Genomic DNA, 18307 nt, shown 5'->3' with positions numbered 1-18307 from the left:
CATGTGCTAACGAAACACGTCTAGCATAATATTAGAAACTGCTGTGCTAGGTGTTGTAAAATTAGTAAGATACAGTGGAAGTAACATAACAACTAGTCTGATTGGAAAAATACAATCAGCAGATTTTATGTAGGCTCAGGGGGGTTGTACAGCCTAGGTTAGAGTTGCACATGTTGAGTAAGGCAAAAGTTCTAAAGAGTTGAAGGAATGTTGAAGCTCCTAGAGGCTGATATCTTTGCACCATTTCTCCCAAACATACAACTGGTGTTCTGGAGAGGCAAACAGACTGTAGTTTGTTTGGGCACCAAGTAAAGAAGGTGGCTTGTATTTACACTGTATGAAAAATATGAATCATTAAACAGTTGGTCCTTTTTCCTTTTTAAGCGGGATTCATAAAAGGAAAGGGGGAAACGAGATGGAAGCCAAATTATAGAAAGTTTTGTCACCCACCTGAGGGCTTGTGTGTGATTTGGTAGGAAGTTAGGGAAACATCGAGATTTGCGCAGTGTTGTTAGGGGCACTGTGATTTTATGAAAGGAGTCTCAGAAGCGTGGCCAGGTGAAATCAGGAAGAGGAGACTGGAGCTAGAGAAGCCAGCTTATAGATCCTTTTAATAATCTACGGTTGGATAAGGAGGACCCACAGTAGCCAGGCTGGAGATAAGGAAGCGGGCAGGAGAGCAATAGCTTGTTTGAGAGTGGGATGGGCATGGCCAAGAAGTTTCATAAAGGGAGTCTGAGAAAGAAGGTTAAAAACAAGAAAGCAGATGGACAGAGTGACTGCATTGTGATCATCCGAATTAGGGAAAAGAAGAACCAGTAGAGAAGAGTTCTTGGAATAAAGTACTTTAACTTTCCACTTCCCTGAGATTGGAATGGGTCATAAATTAACACTTAACATGTGACAAGAAGGCTGGCCTCATGGTTCTTCTGTGTCCTTTTCCCTGTAATATAATTGTTTTGCAGGAGTCTCTAAACTCGGTAGCCACATATACGAACGACAGTGGGTTTTTGTCATTGAGGTACTAGATTGCTTCTAGGTACAAATAATTAATGAGCCAGAGCCTAATCCTGTATATCTGCTCCAAATATCTAGAACAAAGCAACTGAAGATTCCCGAGTTTAATCTGACTTCAACTAGAAATATGCACCCTCAGTAGAAAAACTGAGGTAGTGGAACTCTTGCTGCTTTGATTTCCAGCTAAAGCCTTTGCATTACAGAGAAGCTAAGGTGCAAAAGCATGAAGTCTTGCTTTCGTTAGTCTTGCTGCCTTAGACTTAGGAAAAGAAGCTCATGAGCTAAAATTAGGGCTGACCAGAGGCCCAGGCAAGTACTCAGGTATCTTTTTTTAACTTCTATTCAGAGACACTGTAGTAACTTGGGTATATTATTCCCCCTGAAAATGTGCTGGTGCCATAAAAAGTATTACTTTTTATCATAAAGCAGTTGATTCCATGCCTTTTATATATCTCAAAGCAAGAAAGGGGAGAACCTCTTATTAAAGGGTGTTTCTGGAAAATAGGTCTTGATGGTTGACCTTCAAAGACCCAGAATATGATTAAGATGTTGATTGTCTATACTCATTGAATGCTTATCAAAGTAGTGATGATTCTTTTTTTTTATCGTTATTTTTATTTTTTTTAAAGATTTTATTTATTTATTCATGAGAGACACACAGAGAGAGAGCGAGGCAGAGACACAGGCAGAGGGAGAAGCAGGCTCCATGCATAAGCCTGATGTGGGACTCCATCCCCAGACTCCAGGATCATGCCCTGGACCGAAGGCAGGCGCTAAACCGCTGAGCCACCCAGGGATCCCCCCTTTTTTTTTTATTTTAAGTAGTGATGATTCTTGCTTTTAAACCATTTTGAGTTTTCAGTTTATTTTTAATTTGTAAGCTGTATATGACACCAAAATTAATAGAGGGTGTACAGTACTTAGTTTACATATTTTCCCTGCCTTGAATATCTCCAAGTACTGTTCACTTAGGGAAGCCTGGTACAGTCAGGGGGACTCAGATCTTGTTGCACACCCATGACAGGGGATGGACGTCTGTAATACAGTGGTGGTTGGGTTGCCTCCAGGAAACTGCCAGCCTGGCATTAATCACTGCAGTCAGGCCACTGTTAAAACCAAGGGAGAAATGGAGATTTTTTTTGATATTATGGAATATAGTCACAAATCCAGCCAGCACAAAGAAGAGAAACAATTGTAAAAGTTCTTAGATGACTTGTAACCAGGTGAAGCTGTTACTTATATTGACCTTTCTTAACTCTTTGTTTTACTTAAAATCACTTTTCTCTAGGTTAGTAACACTGAAGAAATCACCTTTGAAGCATTGAAGAAAGCAATTGGTGAGATTTTTGTTAACTCTCCTAATGATTTGCTAGCTTCTCGCTTAGTACTTGATGAAGTGTCAAATAAACAGAAGCTGCATGGTGTTTCTGCATCGATCTGTAATTGATTTACTCAGCTACGTTTTTTAGACTTTTATGCTTGCCCTGTCTTATCATAGGTGGTTCTTTTTCTTTCTGTAGAGTGACTTTCCTAGAATCGTGAAAGCATGTCAGTGTATTTTATGCCACACTTATTTGGTGGCCAACATGCAGGCTGCACGAACTTAGGAGAACAGCATATTTCCTTTTGTAGGAGATGGGAGGATGAAAATTCTGAATAATTCTAAGTGAATTAAGTAGAGTAACTTTTAACAGGCACACAGTAATGTAATTATAAGCGTGTTTCTAATGGGGTAGGAGAAAGGAGCTGGCTGAGATTGTTAGCAGATAGGCATAATAGAGGACCATGTTACATCTTGCTGTTTTATCAGTGAGAACATTGGAGCAGAGCAATGAACAAACTCTTCTGAGATCATGTAGCTCGTAAATGCTGATGCCAGATTTCATACCCACATCTAATTGACTAATCTCTTCACTTTGCATAAAGAATGATTTTTTTTTTCTCCTTTGGCCCTTATGGAAATAAATTTTACATGGCTTGCCTGTTTTTAAAATTTTTTAAATGGTTCTTTCAATTAAGTACTAATATAAATTACTACTAGGCTAGTGATATCTTGTCCTCAATTCATTTCTAATTGGTAAAGCTATATAGAGTGGAAATAGGCTCTCATTTTTTTCAGAGATGTTAGAATAAGAAAATCAGTATCAAAGAAAGTGAGTGCTCTAGCACACATCATGCATAAAAGAAAATCTGATCCTTTTCAGCTTAATCCATCAGAGGATTTAAAAAAAAATTTTGTAATACAACATCAAATTTACCAAAAAAAAAAAATTAATTGAATTCAGTAAGCAATTTTGAGTGCCCTTATATAAGGTACAGGATATTTTGAGACATTTGAAGATGAATAGGACATGTCGTGGGGTGCGTAGTTGGCTCAGTTGGTAGAGCACATGACTCTTTTTCTTTCCCCCTTTGTTTTAATTTAAATTCAAGTTGCCAACATATAACACCCAGTGCTCATCCATCAAGAGCCCTCCTCAGGAGCACATGACTCTTAATCTTAGGGTTGTGAGTTCAAGCCCCATGTTGGGCATGGAGCCTACTTAAAAATAACAGCAACAAGATAGAACATGTCAAGAAATCTACAGTCTAGGACAGTGGTGCTCACAGTATGTCTTGGACCTCTGGATAGCCTACAGTGGCTCTTTCAAGGGATCCTTCAAGCAAAAAAATATTTTCATCATAACATTAAGACACTATTAGCCTTATACTGCATCAATTAACATGAATGAAGGAAGCAGTGGCATCACACTAGACCAAGAGTCATCATGTCATATTCTTCAGCACCACACACACATATTTATTTTTAAGTGATATTTTATTTCATTTGTATATGTTCTTAATTAATATAAGTTATTTTATTAAATCTCAACCCATGGGTACATCTCTGGGAAATACACATAAAGCACTTTTTTGACTGCCTTGATTTGTAAGCTGAACTAGTTGACTTTTTTTAAAGATTTATTTATTTGAGAGAGAGAGAGAGAGAGAGAAAAAGGTGTACAGAAGCCGGGGGATGGGGGGCAGACAGAGAGGGAGAGAACCTCAGGTAGACTCCCTGCTAAGCAGGGAACCCAACACAGGGCTTAATCTCATGACCTGAGTTGAAGAGTCAGATGGTTAACCCACTGAGCCACCCAGGTGCCCCTGAACTAGTTGATTTTTTAAGGAATGCCGTTTTTAGTTCAAAAAGAAAGGAAAAAGAAAAGACTAACAGAAAACCTATGGTATTTGGTAGGCATTTTCTGGAAAATAAATGAAATGAAGCTGTGACTTTAAGAGAAAAAACAAACCATCCTCACTGTTTTTGCTTCTAATGATAAAATTAGCACTTTGAACAAAATTAAAATTTTAAAACTTTTGTTCACCACTGAGTTTGACAGCACCCAGGTATTTAAAGATGCTTCTAATGAGATCAGTGGTGGTAACTAACAAATATGATTTTAAAAATACTGTAATGGGGATCCCTGGGTGGCGCAGTGGTTTGGCACCTGCCTTTGGCCCAGGGCGCGATCCTGGAGACCCGGGATCGAATCCACGTCGGGCTTCCGGTGCATGGAGCCTGCTTCTCCCTCTGCCTGTGTCTCTGCCTCTCTCTCTCTCTCTCTCTCTCTCTCCCTCTGTGTGTGTGTGTGTGTGTGTGTAACTATCATAAATAAATTTAAAAAAAAAGATTAAAAAATAATACTGTGTAATGAGTCATGTCTACATTTAGACAACCTGCATAAATCACTGGATCAGTATTCCAATTAGCAATAATCACACCTCGGATAAACCTCATTGGCTATGATACTGCCACTGCTCAAAGCTTGGATCAGTATTCCAAATGACCATTGCATGATGTTACAGAATCATGCATGAAGATTATTCAAAGTGTAAAATTGACCAATAGATTTTAACCATAACCAGTTACAAAATGTTTATTAGGAAGATTTTTTTAAAATAGAAAGTTTAATTTTTTTTATTTTAATTTTTTTTTTAAAGATTTCATTTATTTATTCATGAGAGACACACACACAGAGAGAGAAGCAGAGATATAGGCTGAGGGAGAAGCAGGTTCCGTGCAGGGAACCTGATGTAGGACTTGATCCCAGGTCTCTGGGATCATGACCTGAGCCAAAGGCTGACGCTTAACTGCTGAGCCGCCCAGGTGTCCCTATTAGGAAGATTTCAAATTTCATATTGTAACAAACTTTTAAGAAAACTACCATTTCTCAAATTTTGTTGTAGTGTCCAAGAAAAAATACCCATAGTTCTGTGAAAGGCTATTAGAATACTTTTTCCCAGTATCTGTCTCTCTGATGCTAGATTCTCTTTATATACTTCAACCAAAATAACACTGACAGTGGGTTGGATCCATTTGCAGCTAGAATCCAGCTGCCTTCTGCTAAGCCAAGACATGGAAGAGATTTGCAAAAATATAAAACAATACCACTCTCCTCCTGGAATTTATTTCACTTTGGAAAGTATTGTCATGTTTTCATTAAATGTTATTTATGGTGCCATATAATGGTTTCATAATTGTTTTTAAATGAATTAAATATTCTTAAGGTTTCAGTTTTATATTGTAATCTAAAACCATTAATGTGGGATCCCTGGGTGGCGCAGCGGTTTGGCGCCTGCCTTTGGCCCAGGGCGCGATCCTGGAGACCCGGGATCGAATCCCACATCGGGCTCCCGGTGCATGGAGCCTGCTTCTCCCTCTGCCTGTGTCTCTGCCTCTCTCTCTCTCTCTGTGACTATCATAAATAAATAAATAAATTTAAAAATAAAATAAAATAAAATAAAATAAAAAATAAAAAAAAAATAAATAAAAATAAAACCATTAATGGATATGATAATTTGGCTTTCTTACAACTTTGAAGGATGTAAAGGACTCTTGAAACCAAAAACCTTGAGAACGGCCTAATGCATGGCAAATAGATTTGGTGCCTGCAGGTCAAATTTAGTTCAAAGTATCTTCAGAAAGAGTGCACAGATCAGGGTGCATCTGCCTCATCTCACCCACGTACCCTTATTTTCTGCTGCTTTTATATGACCTAATTTAAACACTTAGGTATCCTGCCTGGCCTCAGGCACATTTGAGCTGCTTACCCTGGTCTAGTGAAAAACAGAGCGGTGATAATAATTCTCTGTTTGTCATTCAGAAGTCTATAAATTCTTCAGTTTTGTTAACCTGCCACAGTTTCAGAGGAAAAATCAATCTCTGTTTCCTTTCTACCTGCTATTTCTATTTCCGCTTTTTAAAACTAACAGATTGTGACCTATAGATTATCCACCTCAAAAGCAGCCTGAGTTAAAGAACATTGAACACAAGCGCATTCATCCTATGAAATTCTCAACCAGGAAAAAACCAAAACAGCTAAAGAATTGCTGGGGGGTTATAGTAGACCATTACCAAATAAGCCATAAATTAACCCTATTTCCATATTCTTTTTTTTTTTTTAAGATTTTATTTGTTTATTAGAGCACAAGCAGGGGGAAGGGCAAAAGAAGAGGGAGGAGCAGGCTCCCCATTGAGCAGGGAGCTGGACGTGGGGTTCGGGGCTCAACCCCAGGACCCAAGAGATCATGACCTAAGCCAAAGACAGATGCTTAACTGACTGAACCACCCAGGTTCATATTCTGAAGCAGATGTTCACACTTATATTAGTAGTATCAAGATAGGCATTTATCTTACTGTCTCACAAACTTTGGTCAGACCTCACATCATTTTAAGATAAAACACGTCTTTTTAAACTGTCAACAAGTGCAAAAGGCTAAAACAATAAGGTTCCAAATGACTCTATTTCCACTATGACATTCAGTACCAGCAGACTTTTAATTTAGTGTCTCATGTACAAGGGCATGAATATTTATAAAAGAATTATCCTTCAGGTAGGGCCTTGACGTTGTTTGGTTTGTAGCAGGGTGTCCTGCTCCTGCTTTTTGGGGGAAGAGAGAGGTAGTCTTTGAGAAAGGAACTTGTACGATATAGCTTTACCTTATATTGAAAAAAAATATTTTGTGTATCTGCTCTCTAGTGTTATAGACATTTCAAGGATGTTTGGTCTTTTGCTTTCTTCCTTTTAAAACTAGTCTTATAAATTACCTTTATTTTTGATTTATAGATTATTTGCTTTTATGGTCATTGGCAAGGTTCTGTGAAAATCTGTATTTCCTTTAATGGGTCTTTGTAAACATTTATATAGATACCAGTGGAATGGAAGAACAGGAAAAGGAAAAGAGGCGTCTTGTGATAGAGAAATTCCAGAAAGCACCTTTTGAAGAAATAGCAGCACAATGTGAATCCAAAGTGAGTAAGCCACATGGTAAAGGGGATAGGGGAGGAGTTTTATTTTGTGAACATTTTCTTAGTCATTAGGTGGTATGCTTTATGCAGATCCACAGAACACAAGGTAATGAATGTATCAGGTAGGGACTGAACCCTGACAGCCTGGCTAGGAGGCCTCAGTGATATCTGTGTGTAGTACAGGCTGATGGAATGCCAGATCCCGAACTGAATGGTGAAGATTATTGTTGCCCTGATACTTTCTGGGCAGTAGTTTTCAGGGACTTAACTATGAGTGTTTTGTTTTACGTGTCTCTTGGTTTGTTTCTACCAGTGAGACTAGGAAATGGATGAAAGAGGAACTTTACATTAAATTCCAGTGTATGGGACAGAAGAAACCAAAACATGAAAGCACTTTGTACCATCAGCTTCATGGTTTCACTTACGGCTTTGCTCTGTAAACTGTGTTTGTATTAGCACAGATGGGTATTAGGGAAATAAAGAAATCCATTCTTAATTTTTTTTTCTCCATTGTAGGCAAATTTGCTTCATGATAGACTTGCTCAAATATTGGAACTCACCATACGGTAAGGATTTTATTACTACAACAGCAATAAAATAACAAAATAGAAATTATTAAACCCCTATATAGATTTGTGGCTGATTATATTTTTAGGTAATAGTGCTTTTCAGTTAGGGCGAACACAAGATCACAGAGGTGCTTCCGTCTTGGTGTCATTCTGTTCCCTGGACAGACCTCGATAGGATTGCTTCTAGTGTCTTCTAGCTGTCCTAGCTTTCCTTTTTAGATCATTCCTTCCTTTAGCCTGCTGCCGTAAGGAAATCTGGGTAACTTGGAAGTTTCACATTCTAATGATATGTTTAACCAGGTAATTTGTCATATTCAACCATTTTGACCTACAAAAAAACTGCAGTTTTATATGGTTCAACCTCACCATTGTCTCCAGGGCAGGACTGATTTTCCCTATGCATACGGCTCGCTTGAATCATTAAATTTTCCTCAGTCATACCTATTTCAGTCCTATTGTAACTTTATGTCCCAAACATAAGGTATCTGACATACTTGGTCATGGCATTACCTGCTTGTATCTGGTGGTTCTTAAGTAGAGAAGCACGGGAGAGAGACAATGGCAGGTTCCCTATAGGGAAAGCGCTTACACAGGTCCCCCTGCCGACCTCCGTGTGGACGCTGGCCTGTCTGAGGGAGCACAGTGGATGAGCTGTAGTTCAAAGCTATACTTTTGGAGGTTTTTTAATACATCAGCTGTGTCTTTTATATCTTTAACTTGATTAGCTAAGTCTGTGTTGCTTCAGCCCCAGTATTCTGTAAATAGGAAAGACAGGTACATGCTATAGTCCACTTGCTTTTTTAGTTCAGCCTTTTTTCTGCTGTCCTGTACAAGGCATGTTTTCATCAGTACCACCTCTTATTCTAGGCGTTTCCCCCTCTGTTCCTGCCACCCCCACTAAGCTAACAATTACTCATTTAAAAATTTTCGGAACAGAAAATCAGACTATAGTATGCAATATGTGATATACCTTAGAATCAGATAAAATTGATGGCTGTGAGCATTTAGTTATTTGATGCCTGTTAATTATAATAGTAATGGTCTATTTTGTAATTGATCTTATGCAACATGTTTTATATGTTATTTTTGCTAATTCTCACCACAGCCTTGAAAAGATAAGTATATGCTTCTCCAGCCCCCTCACCCCCTGCTTCCAGGTAAAAACACTGAGGCTTTATTTAGAGAAATAACTGGCTGGAGGTCACCTGGCTACTGAGTGGAAAAATCAAAATTCAAATCCATAACTGTTCTTAAAAGGAATATTGCTAGAACCCCACCATATTACATTTAATCACATCGTCATAGCTCTGTGGATTTAGTATTTTAGGATAAAAATTATGGCTAATCCTCTTTTATTGATACTGCAAATACTACTAATAGCATTTATTGAGCACTTACTACTAATTGTTAGTATTTATTGAACACTTACATTGTTCTAGGCTTTATATTAAGTGCATTACTTCATTTAATATTTATAACAAAACTTAAAAAAAGGGTAGTAATTAATTTTACTTGACGAATGTAGAAACTAAGGAACACAGAAGTCAGGTGACTTATCCAAGGTCACCTAGTTGGAAGGAGTAGTTCTGGATCACTTACATCATATGAAGAAGTCTTTTGTTCTTGTTGGATGGATTTCTTCTTGTTCATTTCCCTGCTCTCCCTAACAGACAGAGGGCAGGGTTTGTGCCCTTGAGAAACAGAAGAGTCTTATACTTCAGTCTCCATTGTTCTTTCATTCCCTTGGACCTGCAATAAAGAAAGTAATAAGAAATGCAGAGAAGCAGGAAAATATAGTAAGAATAGGCAGCCCCACAGATGATCCAGTTACTGGAATTAGTAGACAAGGACAGAAAAATACATACACACACGTACATTAAAGAACTTCAAGGAAGATAGTCACATGTTTTAGGAGAGAAGAGGAAACTAAAAAAGAACAAGGTCATAATGCAAGAACAGAGCGACACAGTGTGTGAAGGAAAGAATTTCAGAGGATAAGCCTAATGGTATATTGGGACGCTACAGAAGAACACTCTACATTGTTCGTGGGAATGTAAAATGTGTACTTTGTGAAACTTTAGCAATTTCTTACAAAGTTAAACACATACCTGCTCTTGATCCTATAATCCCATTTCTCAGTATTTACCCAGAGAAATAAAAACTTATGTTCACAGAAAGATACAGACATGAATGTTGTAGCAGCTTTTTTTATAATTTCCAAATGTCCATTAACAGGAGAGTAGATAGACAATAGACAAATAATGATATTCTTAATATAGTGAAATAATATTCAATAAACAGGAACACTTTTTTATGCTAAAAAAATAAACACATTGAACAAAAGACATAAAAGAGTATAGCTTGTATGGACAATTCTTTACAGGCTGTATGTATAACTGTATGAAATTCAGGAACAAGCAACTCTAATCGTCAGCAGGAGAGATCAGAACACAGTTGTTGGATGTGGGGATGTGAGAGTAGTGAGAAATTAACTAGGGACACAAAGGAACTTTTTGAATAGCAAACATGTTCATGATCTTTATTGGGATGTGATTATACAAGTGTATATACATTTGTCAATTCTTGTTGAACAGTATACTTAAAATCTGTGCATTTAACTCTGAAAATTATCCCTCAGTAAAAAAAAAAAAAGGAGGGGTATTACAAATACTGAAATGGGGATTGCAAAATAATTATTAGTTACAGAAATAAAATAATATGTCAGGAAAGTAGAAACAACTAAATAGCTTAAGAACAGTTTACAGTTAGATAATTATATGAAATTAATATTTGTGCATACATTATTTAAATTCATTACTATACAAATGGTAATGAAAATGTATTCCCATATATTCATAACTATAAAACACTAACTCAAAGAACTATTGATGACTTACATGAAATAATCCTGTCTCTGAAGTATGCATAAGAATACTTCATAAGTGAAAACTCATACCTTTGAATAGAAAGTATTTTAAAGGCACCAGTTCTCTGCAGATGAATCTTCAGTTTTAGTCAAAATCTTCAGGGTTTTTTTTTTTTTTATACTTGAACAAATGATGCTAAAGACAGTGTGTAGAAAATCCAATAGAAAACAGTCAAGAAAGTGTCATGGAAAGAAAAACAGGGATCCTTGTTAGGTAGGAAAGCATGATAGATCTTTGGTATCCACAGTAGGATGGACTTGTGTATAGTTAGGTAGACTAAAGGAGAATTTGAAATATAAATGTCCATGGTTTTCAGGGAAAAGAGCAGGTATTATGTTCAGTAAATCTTGTTTGGACAACTACTAAAGACTGTTGACAAACAAAGGAGGGAGGGTGGAGGATTCTTCACTATTTTTACCAAAATAGAAAATTTTAGCTCTGTTTAGGAAACTATGTGGAAATACTAGAATTTATATAGGAATGTTTTTTGTGATTTTAGTCTAGGGAAAGTTTTCCTTAGCATATTACAAAGCTGAAAGTCATAAGAAAATGGTATGGATTTTTTGGTACAGTTTTTTTCAGCAAGACAAAACTCAAAACATAAGGTTCAGATTCAAATAGTACAGTTGTGGAAAAGCATTTGTATCATACAAAAAGAAAAAATTAGTTTCCCATACTGATAACATAAAAACATTGGAGTACAAATATAGGAAGTGGACTCAATAGACAATTTGTTTTAAAAGAAACAGAGTGGATACTAAATCTTTTGTAGATATCTTAGTGATATATACTACTAGTGGTAACCCCAAAATTAAAAATGAGTGGTTCCCCTTTTGCCTGCCAGATTAGCAAAGATTAAAGAAAAAAAGAGAACAGGTGCACTCCAGTGTTGAAAGTATAAATTGCTAGTAATCTGGCAATATGTATCAAAGTCAAAATTGTGAGTATACTTCAAGAAATTCTGTTTGTAAGACTATAAACCTAGAGACAATAAGGATAAAAATGATGTGTGCATATATCCAGTGGACTAGATCAATGAACAGTATGAAATATTATGCTGTCAGCAAAAAGGATAATATGTGTACACATGAAAGATATCTCTGCTAATGACACAGAGCAAGCTTACCTGAATGGATGTAGTGTAATCCTACTATGAGAAATTGTACACACACATATTCAAAAGAAAATGTCTGGTTTAGACTTAAGAACAGCTTGATAGTACTACAGTCCTTTCCTCCATAGCCTTGTAGCTAACCAGCATCGATAACGATGCAAGGTGTGTCTCACTCTGCTGTGTGCAGGTAGGTAAGAGAATGCTCTGTGAAATGAACGACTTCCAATGTACCTGTTGACAGTGACTTGTTCTCTTACAGCCCTCCTCCCAGTCCATCAGGAACTCTGACCATTACTTCTGGGCATGCCCAGTACCAGTCTGTCCCAGTCTATGAGATGAAGTTTCCAGATCTGTGTGTGTACTGAGTGGCTGGCTCATGAAGACCTCAGCATAGGAGCCTAAAAATTAAGGCCACACCAAGTTTTCAGGGTTTACTTAATGCGTGTTAACATACTTCTGGAGAATAATGGTGAGACTTCTCTTTAACCACATGCTTGGCGCATACCACGTTAGAAATGGTGGAACCAAATGTGATGTGGAGTGCTTTTGAAGATGGATTTCTGCCCTGATAATTTCTTTTGCGGTTCCTCTTGGCTTTTGAAGTTCGACATGTATTGATCTCCCATTATTCCATAGTTAAACAGTGTATTTTAAACTTTTCACAAACATGTAATTTTTAAAAATTTGCCTTCAGAGGGTTGAAGATGTATGAAGTGTCTACTGTATTTCTTCAACATCTACACAACCGCTTAGAAGTAGAAGTGCTTTTGTGTTCAGTTATCTGCAAAAGCAAATATATACAAATATATTGCTAATCTTGGGGCTGCAAAAGTGTTCTGTGGCTTGTTGTCCCCATGTTTTAGATGTTGTGAATATATAACAACATGTGATAGGCATTCCTCAACTTGTTTATGGTAATACTCCTAGAATATGACCAACCCTACAATCGCCATACTTAAAAGTGTCTAGTTCTTGTAATACTGTGTTTTCTGCCAAGGGTTTAAGCATTCTACTTGAGAGAAGCTTAGAGCTTACTCTTGGCACACCAAACTGTGCAATATTTTTTTACATCATGAGATGTATTAGTTTACAAATTATACTTTGAAATTATAGTAGTATTTTGCTGTGGCTCCATTAATTAAATGAGATCTATATTTAGTGTAGGGAAAAAAAAGACATTTAAAACAGCTACTAGTTCACCTGTGAAGAGTGTGTATGTTTTGATTTCTTTCAGAAGCACATTATTTACATTTTTATATTGTGCATTGTTTAAAATCTTCATAGTCAAAAAATTCTCCAGATGGACTTTTAATTTGTAAATTTCAACTGTTAACCCATATGCATCTGTTTAGGATTTGTTCTATTACATTTGAAAAGAGTGCCTATGGCTTTAGCAGGCAAGCTAAGGATCCTCAGTGTAAGCTTCTGTTGATTTAAGCTATCAAGGTTACATGTGTACTCTACACGTGTGCTCACAGGCCCTTAGTGTTTTCTTGAAATTATGTGCATTTTAGTGAATTCCATCACACAGCAAAAATGAACAACTTTCTTTGCAACTCTTAGAAAATTCTCGCAGGACATTTTTATAGAATAACCTGTTTATAAGTATATTGCCTTTTCAGATTCAGTTTCTTTTTACAAAGAACAAATATACATATCAAAATTTGTAGTTCAAAAACTACTTTTGTTTTTGTTTGAAAAATTACGGTGAGAATGGCAGGTTATAAGTTTGTGTTTATGATTATTGGGTACCTTTACAACAGAAAAAAGTCAGGAAGTGAGAAAAGAACAAGCGTACCCCGTATGTTTTGAATAAACAAGTACAGTATCTTGAAAAATCTTGCAGAAGATCCTGATCATTTAAACCCATAAAATGGTACTCAGCCCTCCTGGGCAGTGTTAAATGTAGGTAAGCAAGAATAATAGTGGAGATGTTGAATGGCCTTCTTGCAGCTGTCAGTATAACTTTGCCTCTTGATCAGGTAAAAAGTATCATCATATGATCGGCCAAGTTTTAATTTTTATTTCCCTTTTTTCTTCTGTATTTTTAAAGAAATCTGTTATTTTTTTGTGCATTAAAAAAAGAAATCTAAGCAGGGGGACATGCAAAAACAATCATCATCCACTTGGATGTCATTTTATAGATTAACACTGTGTGCTTTTGTACGGAAAAAATATATATGTAATTTAATAATATAAGTAAAGGAGATCTATATTCATTTGCACTCATGTAAAACAAACTTTGCTCTACAAAATGTCAAGTTTCTGTGCTTTAAAAAAAAATGCATGTATTGCATGTAAAGGAAAACCATTTGAATTAATGTTTATCACACCTTTCTCTCAGTCTGTTTGTAAATTGTTGTTGTGGGTTTTTTTTCTTGTTGTTTTTAAATCACAGTAGACGTCTGTATATCCTAGATTACTGAGCTGGTCTTATTAATGATTCCCCAGAAGTGGAGCTTTTCTTTGGTTTGTCCTTTCCAGGAGATCGCAGGAAATCCTGCCAGGTAATGGGTGTACTATATTAGAGCCAATTTGGAGACTGAAAGTTTAGGGTTTGTTGAAGTTCATCGTATGGCTATATTTTTGTAGATATTTAAAACTTAATAATAAAACTGTTATCATTCTCTTTTTGCGTATACACTCGCTTCATTTTTTCCTTGACGTTAATTAGCTAACATAAACATTCCTTATATTTGTGTTGCCTTTGACTGCTTATGTAGAGTTTATCATTGGAGTTCGTCTGAATACACACACGCACACATGTGCACACATACACCCTTTATGCTCCTGAACTCATTATCTTTTAGAATAATACCACACTTTACCAGCACTTAACATCTCTCTTCATCCTATCTGAAAATGGAACTCATTTGTCTTACTCATGCCAATATATGTAATGTATCGAAGTGAGGTTTTTTTTTTGAAATGTAAAAATTCACTTGGCAATTCATGTGTAAGCAAGAAAACAAAATCAGATCACTTCTGTGGAAGATATTTATAAGAACTATTACACTTACTAAATTAAGTTTAATATTTTGCTTTAGCTAAAAATGAAGAGCTTTTATAAAAACCAAGCTGCCGTGTGGATGCGTCTTCGCATAGTGGAAGAATCAGAACGGTAACTGCCATCATGATGAGATGCAGTGAAGGTGGAGCTCATAGTTTGAGCAGGGAAAGCACAGGTGCCACCTCTGCATCCATCTCAACCACCCCCTATTGAATACATCATACAGAGCCTCTCTCAAAAAACAAAACAACGGCTCTAGTTCCCTCTGCCACCCTGGTTTGCTTATTCTACTTCCAGGAAGCTGTGGTATAGACGGAGCAGTCTGTATTATGTGCTTTGTCACATGCTTTCTTTCCAGCCTTAACTGGTCAGATCCTGTCAGCTGTTCTGATAAATACAGATTTCAGGCACCAAGTTCATATGAATGAAAAGGTAGAGCCAAAGTAGAGCATCACGTGCTGCCTTCTACTTCTATAAAATTTGACTTTCACTTGTGCTTTGGGTCACAGGCTCTGACTTTGGAGAACTTGGGCTAGGACAAAGGCTTACACTCGAGGATTATTCTGGGCTGCAATCCCAGAAAATCCAGCCAGGGCCTGGAACTGTGAAATGCAAGGAGAAAAGGCTCATTAAGACGATTCATGTATGAATTGTCCATCGCTGTAGGTGACTGGACGTTCTCATAAGGAGGTTCGTGAACTCAGAACTGGCCACCCAGGCGATGAAAGCCGGGGAAGGGTGTATCCTTTCATCCTCAAGGGGAGCCTGTGGGCAGCAACATTTCTGTGTTGAGTGTTTGTGTGTGCTTGAGCCTTAAGTGGTTTCCCAGGGTGCCCCATGCTTCCTTCCCAGAGAAGTCCTGTGTCAGAACACAAGAGGAACAGAAGTTCGGAAGGCAGACCTTGTCTGATCCACCTCTATAAACGAGGCAGGTCAAGGCCCGTGTGGAACTGGTTATCACAGCAGTGTGTGGAGTAACGTCTGATGATGTAGAGTCAGGTAAACGATGCCCAGCAGAGCACCATCTAGTTGGGCAATTAAGGACAAGACTAAAGGTAGGAGCATCAGATTTACAATTTCACACTACAGTCATCTTAATGAGTCGAGGGATTTTTAAAGATGGGAGATTTTAGGGCATGTTTGCATGCTCATTAAAGTGATACAGTAGAAGAGGATAAATTGGTTTAAGAAGGAAATACTGGGGTGCCTGGGTGGTTCAGTCAGTTAAGCATCCAGCTCTTGATTTTGACTCAGGTCATAAATGAGGGTCATGAAATCAAGCCCCACATCAGGCTTTGCACCAAGTGCAGAACTTGCTTAAGATTCTGCAGCGCCCCCTACCCCCATGCATGAGAGCTCTCTAAAAAAAAAAAAAAGGAAATATATACAGGAGTCAAACCCTAGAGAATACAGTAGAGCGTTATACACAGAGCCTAGTTGGAGGGATTGACCTTTGATCCGAATAAGGAACACTTCCTTGTAACAAGAGGGAAGAGAGAGACGGTAATTTTGTAGCTTTGGCAGCAGGAAGAGGAAGCCATTGCCCCTGGAAACCTTCAATTTTCTCAGTTGGAATATTAGCTGAGACCACTGTTGCTAGACAATTCTCCGTGTGTCTGTGCATGTGGTGTGAGCATGCAGACACTAACAGCCTTTATTCTGGACTGTGTTCTCAAGAATGTGTTCTAGCAAACGGATTCTACTCTAGGAAGGTAGGAATGGTGTCGCCCCTTGGAGCCAAGGGCAGACCTGCTTACTGTCCCATATAATGTGTTTGGGGCGCCTGGGTGGCTGAGTCGGTTAAGCATCTGACTCTTGGTCAGCTTGGGTCTTCATCTCAGGGTTGTGAGTTCCTAGGATCCCAGCATGGAGCTTGTTTTAAAAAAAAAAAAGTTAAAAAAAATCAAAAAATTAAAAGTCAAAAAATTTAAAAATTTTTTTAAAAAGTGTTCTGGGATCAAGCAGGGTAACAGCCAGTGTGCAGTTTCAGGTTCCTGAACTAACTCCCTGGCTTGCCTCAGGGCTGGAGGGACCCACGTAAATGCTGACACTCTGCCTACTGCCATTACTAGACAATAAAGTCCTTAGTCTCTGACCCTGGGGTGGGTGTGGGGGGTCTCATGTGCTCTGGCGGCTTCCATGAAATGCTGACGAACTTAGAAGTTGCAAGGAAGGTGAGTCTCAGACCCTTCACAGTCCTGCAGAATCGTGAGCTGAGTGCAAGCGGGAGGCGCGGGAGGTCTGCCGAGAGGAGGTAGAGCGCGGAACAGTTGGAGAGCAGAAAAATCAACTTTTTAAGAAGAGGGTGGGCATCCGCAGGAGGTTCTGTGGTTGGCAACCGGAGTGAAGTGGGTCGGCTCGGCCTCTGTCTTGCTCGAGCACCACCTGGCCGCACGGCAAGGCGTGGAGAAGGCACGGTCACCGCACCCGTGGCCGGCCTGGCCCTGGGACTGCCAGTGGGGTGGGCAGCTGGGCCCCAGCTCCGGGCTGCGGGAAGCGGGAGCCGGCGTCGCCCTCTGCCGCTGGCCGCACGCGGGCTGACCGCTGGCTGCTACTCCTGCAGGTCCGCCCGCGGCTTCCCCTGGGCCTGGAGCCTGCTTTGCGCCCCGTGTGCAGGCCCGGAGGGAGGACATCAGGGTGGGGGGGGAGGGGCGGAGGCTGATCTGATAGAGGTCCCAGGCTCTCTCCCTTCCAGTTGTAACCCTTCGCTGACTGCCTCTCCTGTCCTCTGTCTCCCGTCTCCGCACAGGCTTTCCCTCACTTGCCAACTAAACTTGCTCTCAAGTTCTTGTCGGGGGGCTCACTTCTGGGAAAGCCCCAACTTAGGCTGTTATGGTACCTGGTGGAAAAGGTACCGATGTGCTGGATTCCATCAAAAAGGGCTCATCACACGAATCCCCTGGAAGGCAGGAAAGGAAGGATGGCAGCTAGTGGCTTGGCATCCCCACCCTTTAGTTTTTGGTTTGTTTGTTTTTTTAAAGATTTTATTTATTCATGAGAGAGAGAGAGAGAAGCAGAGACACAGGCAGAGGGAGAAGCAGGCTCCATGCCGGGAGCCCGACGTGGGACTCGATCCCGGGACTCCAGGATCACACCCTGGGCCAAAGGCAGGCGCTAAACTGCTGAGCCACCCAGGGTTCCCTACCCCCCACCTTTTAGTTTCTTAACCTTGTTGCCAACTTGAGAATATTTCCTGCCACGAGGAGGTCAGCGACACCAACCTCCAGCGGCTCCGCTCTCCCATCTGGCTGAGGAGCCAGCAGGGACTCTCACCATCTCACTCCCAGACACGCGATTTATGGGGCTCGAGAACCAAGGATGTGATGAGAACCAAGGAGTTTGTGTTCCTCCCGGATATCGAAGGAGATGCTGGTAACA

At 39.1% G+C, this 18307-nt stretch overlaps 1 protein-coding gene and 1 pseudogene across 3 annotated transcripts in view; one reads left to right on the top strand and one right to left on the bottom strand.

Annotated features, from left to right (window-relative positions):
• The window catches only part of EFR3A (EFR3 homolog A), a 105887-nt gene extending 91339 nt beyond the window's left edge, over positions 1–14548 (top strand). For all 3 annotated transcript variants that reach the window (XM_041768894.1, XM_041768895.1, XM_041768896.1), the window contains 4 exons: positions 2306–2354; positions 7209–7312; positions 7826–7875; positions 12179–14548. In XM_041768894.1, coding sequence (XP_041624828.1) covers positions 2306–2354; positions 7209–7312; positions 7826–7875; positions 12179–12284 — 309 coding nt within the window. In that variant the 3' untranslated portion in view covers positions 12285–14548. The remainder of the gene's footprint in view (positions 1–2305; positions 2355–7208; positions 7313–7825; positions 7876–12178) is intronic.
• On the bottom strand, positions 4678–4827 carry LOC121499216 (annotated as a pseudogene).
• Positions 14549–18307: the final 3759 nt, after the last annotated feature.

The sequence above is a fragment of the Vulpes lagopus genome, chromosome 9, assembly GCF_018345385.1.
Source record: "Vulpes lagopus strain Blue_001 chromosome 9, ASM1834538v1, whole genome shotgun sequence".
NCBI classification, from domain to species: domain Eukaryota; kingdom Metazoa; phylum Chordata; class Mammalia; order Carnivora; family Canidae; genus Vulpes; species Vulpes lagopus.
The sequence above is the reverse complement of the archived record's forward strand: the minus strand, read 5'-3'. Positions and strand labels throughout refer to the sequence as shown.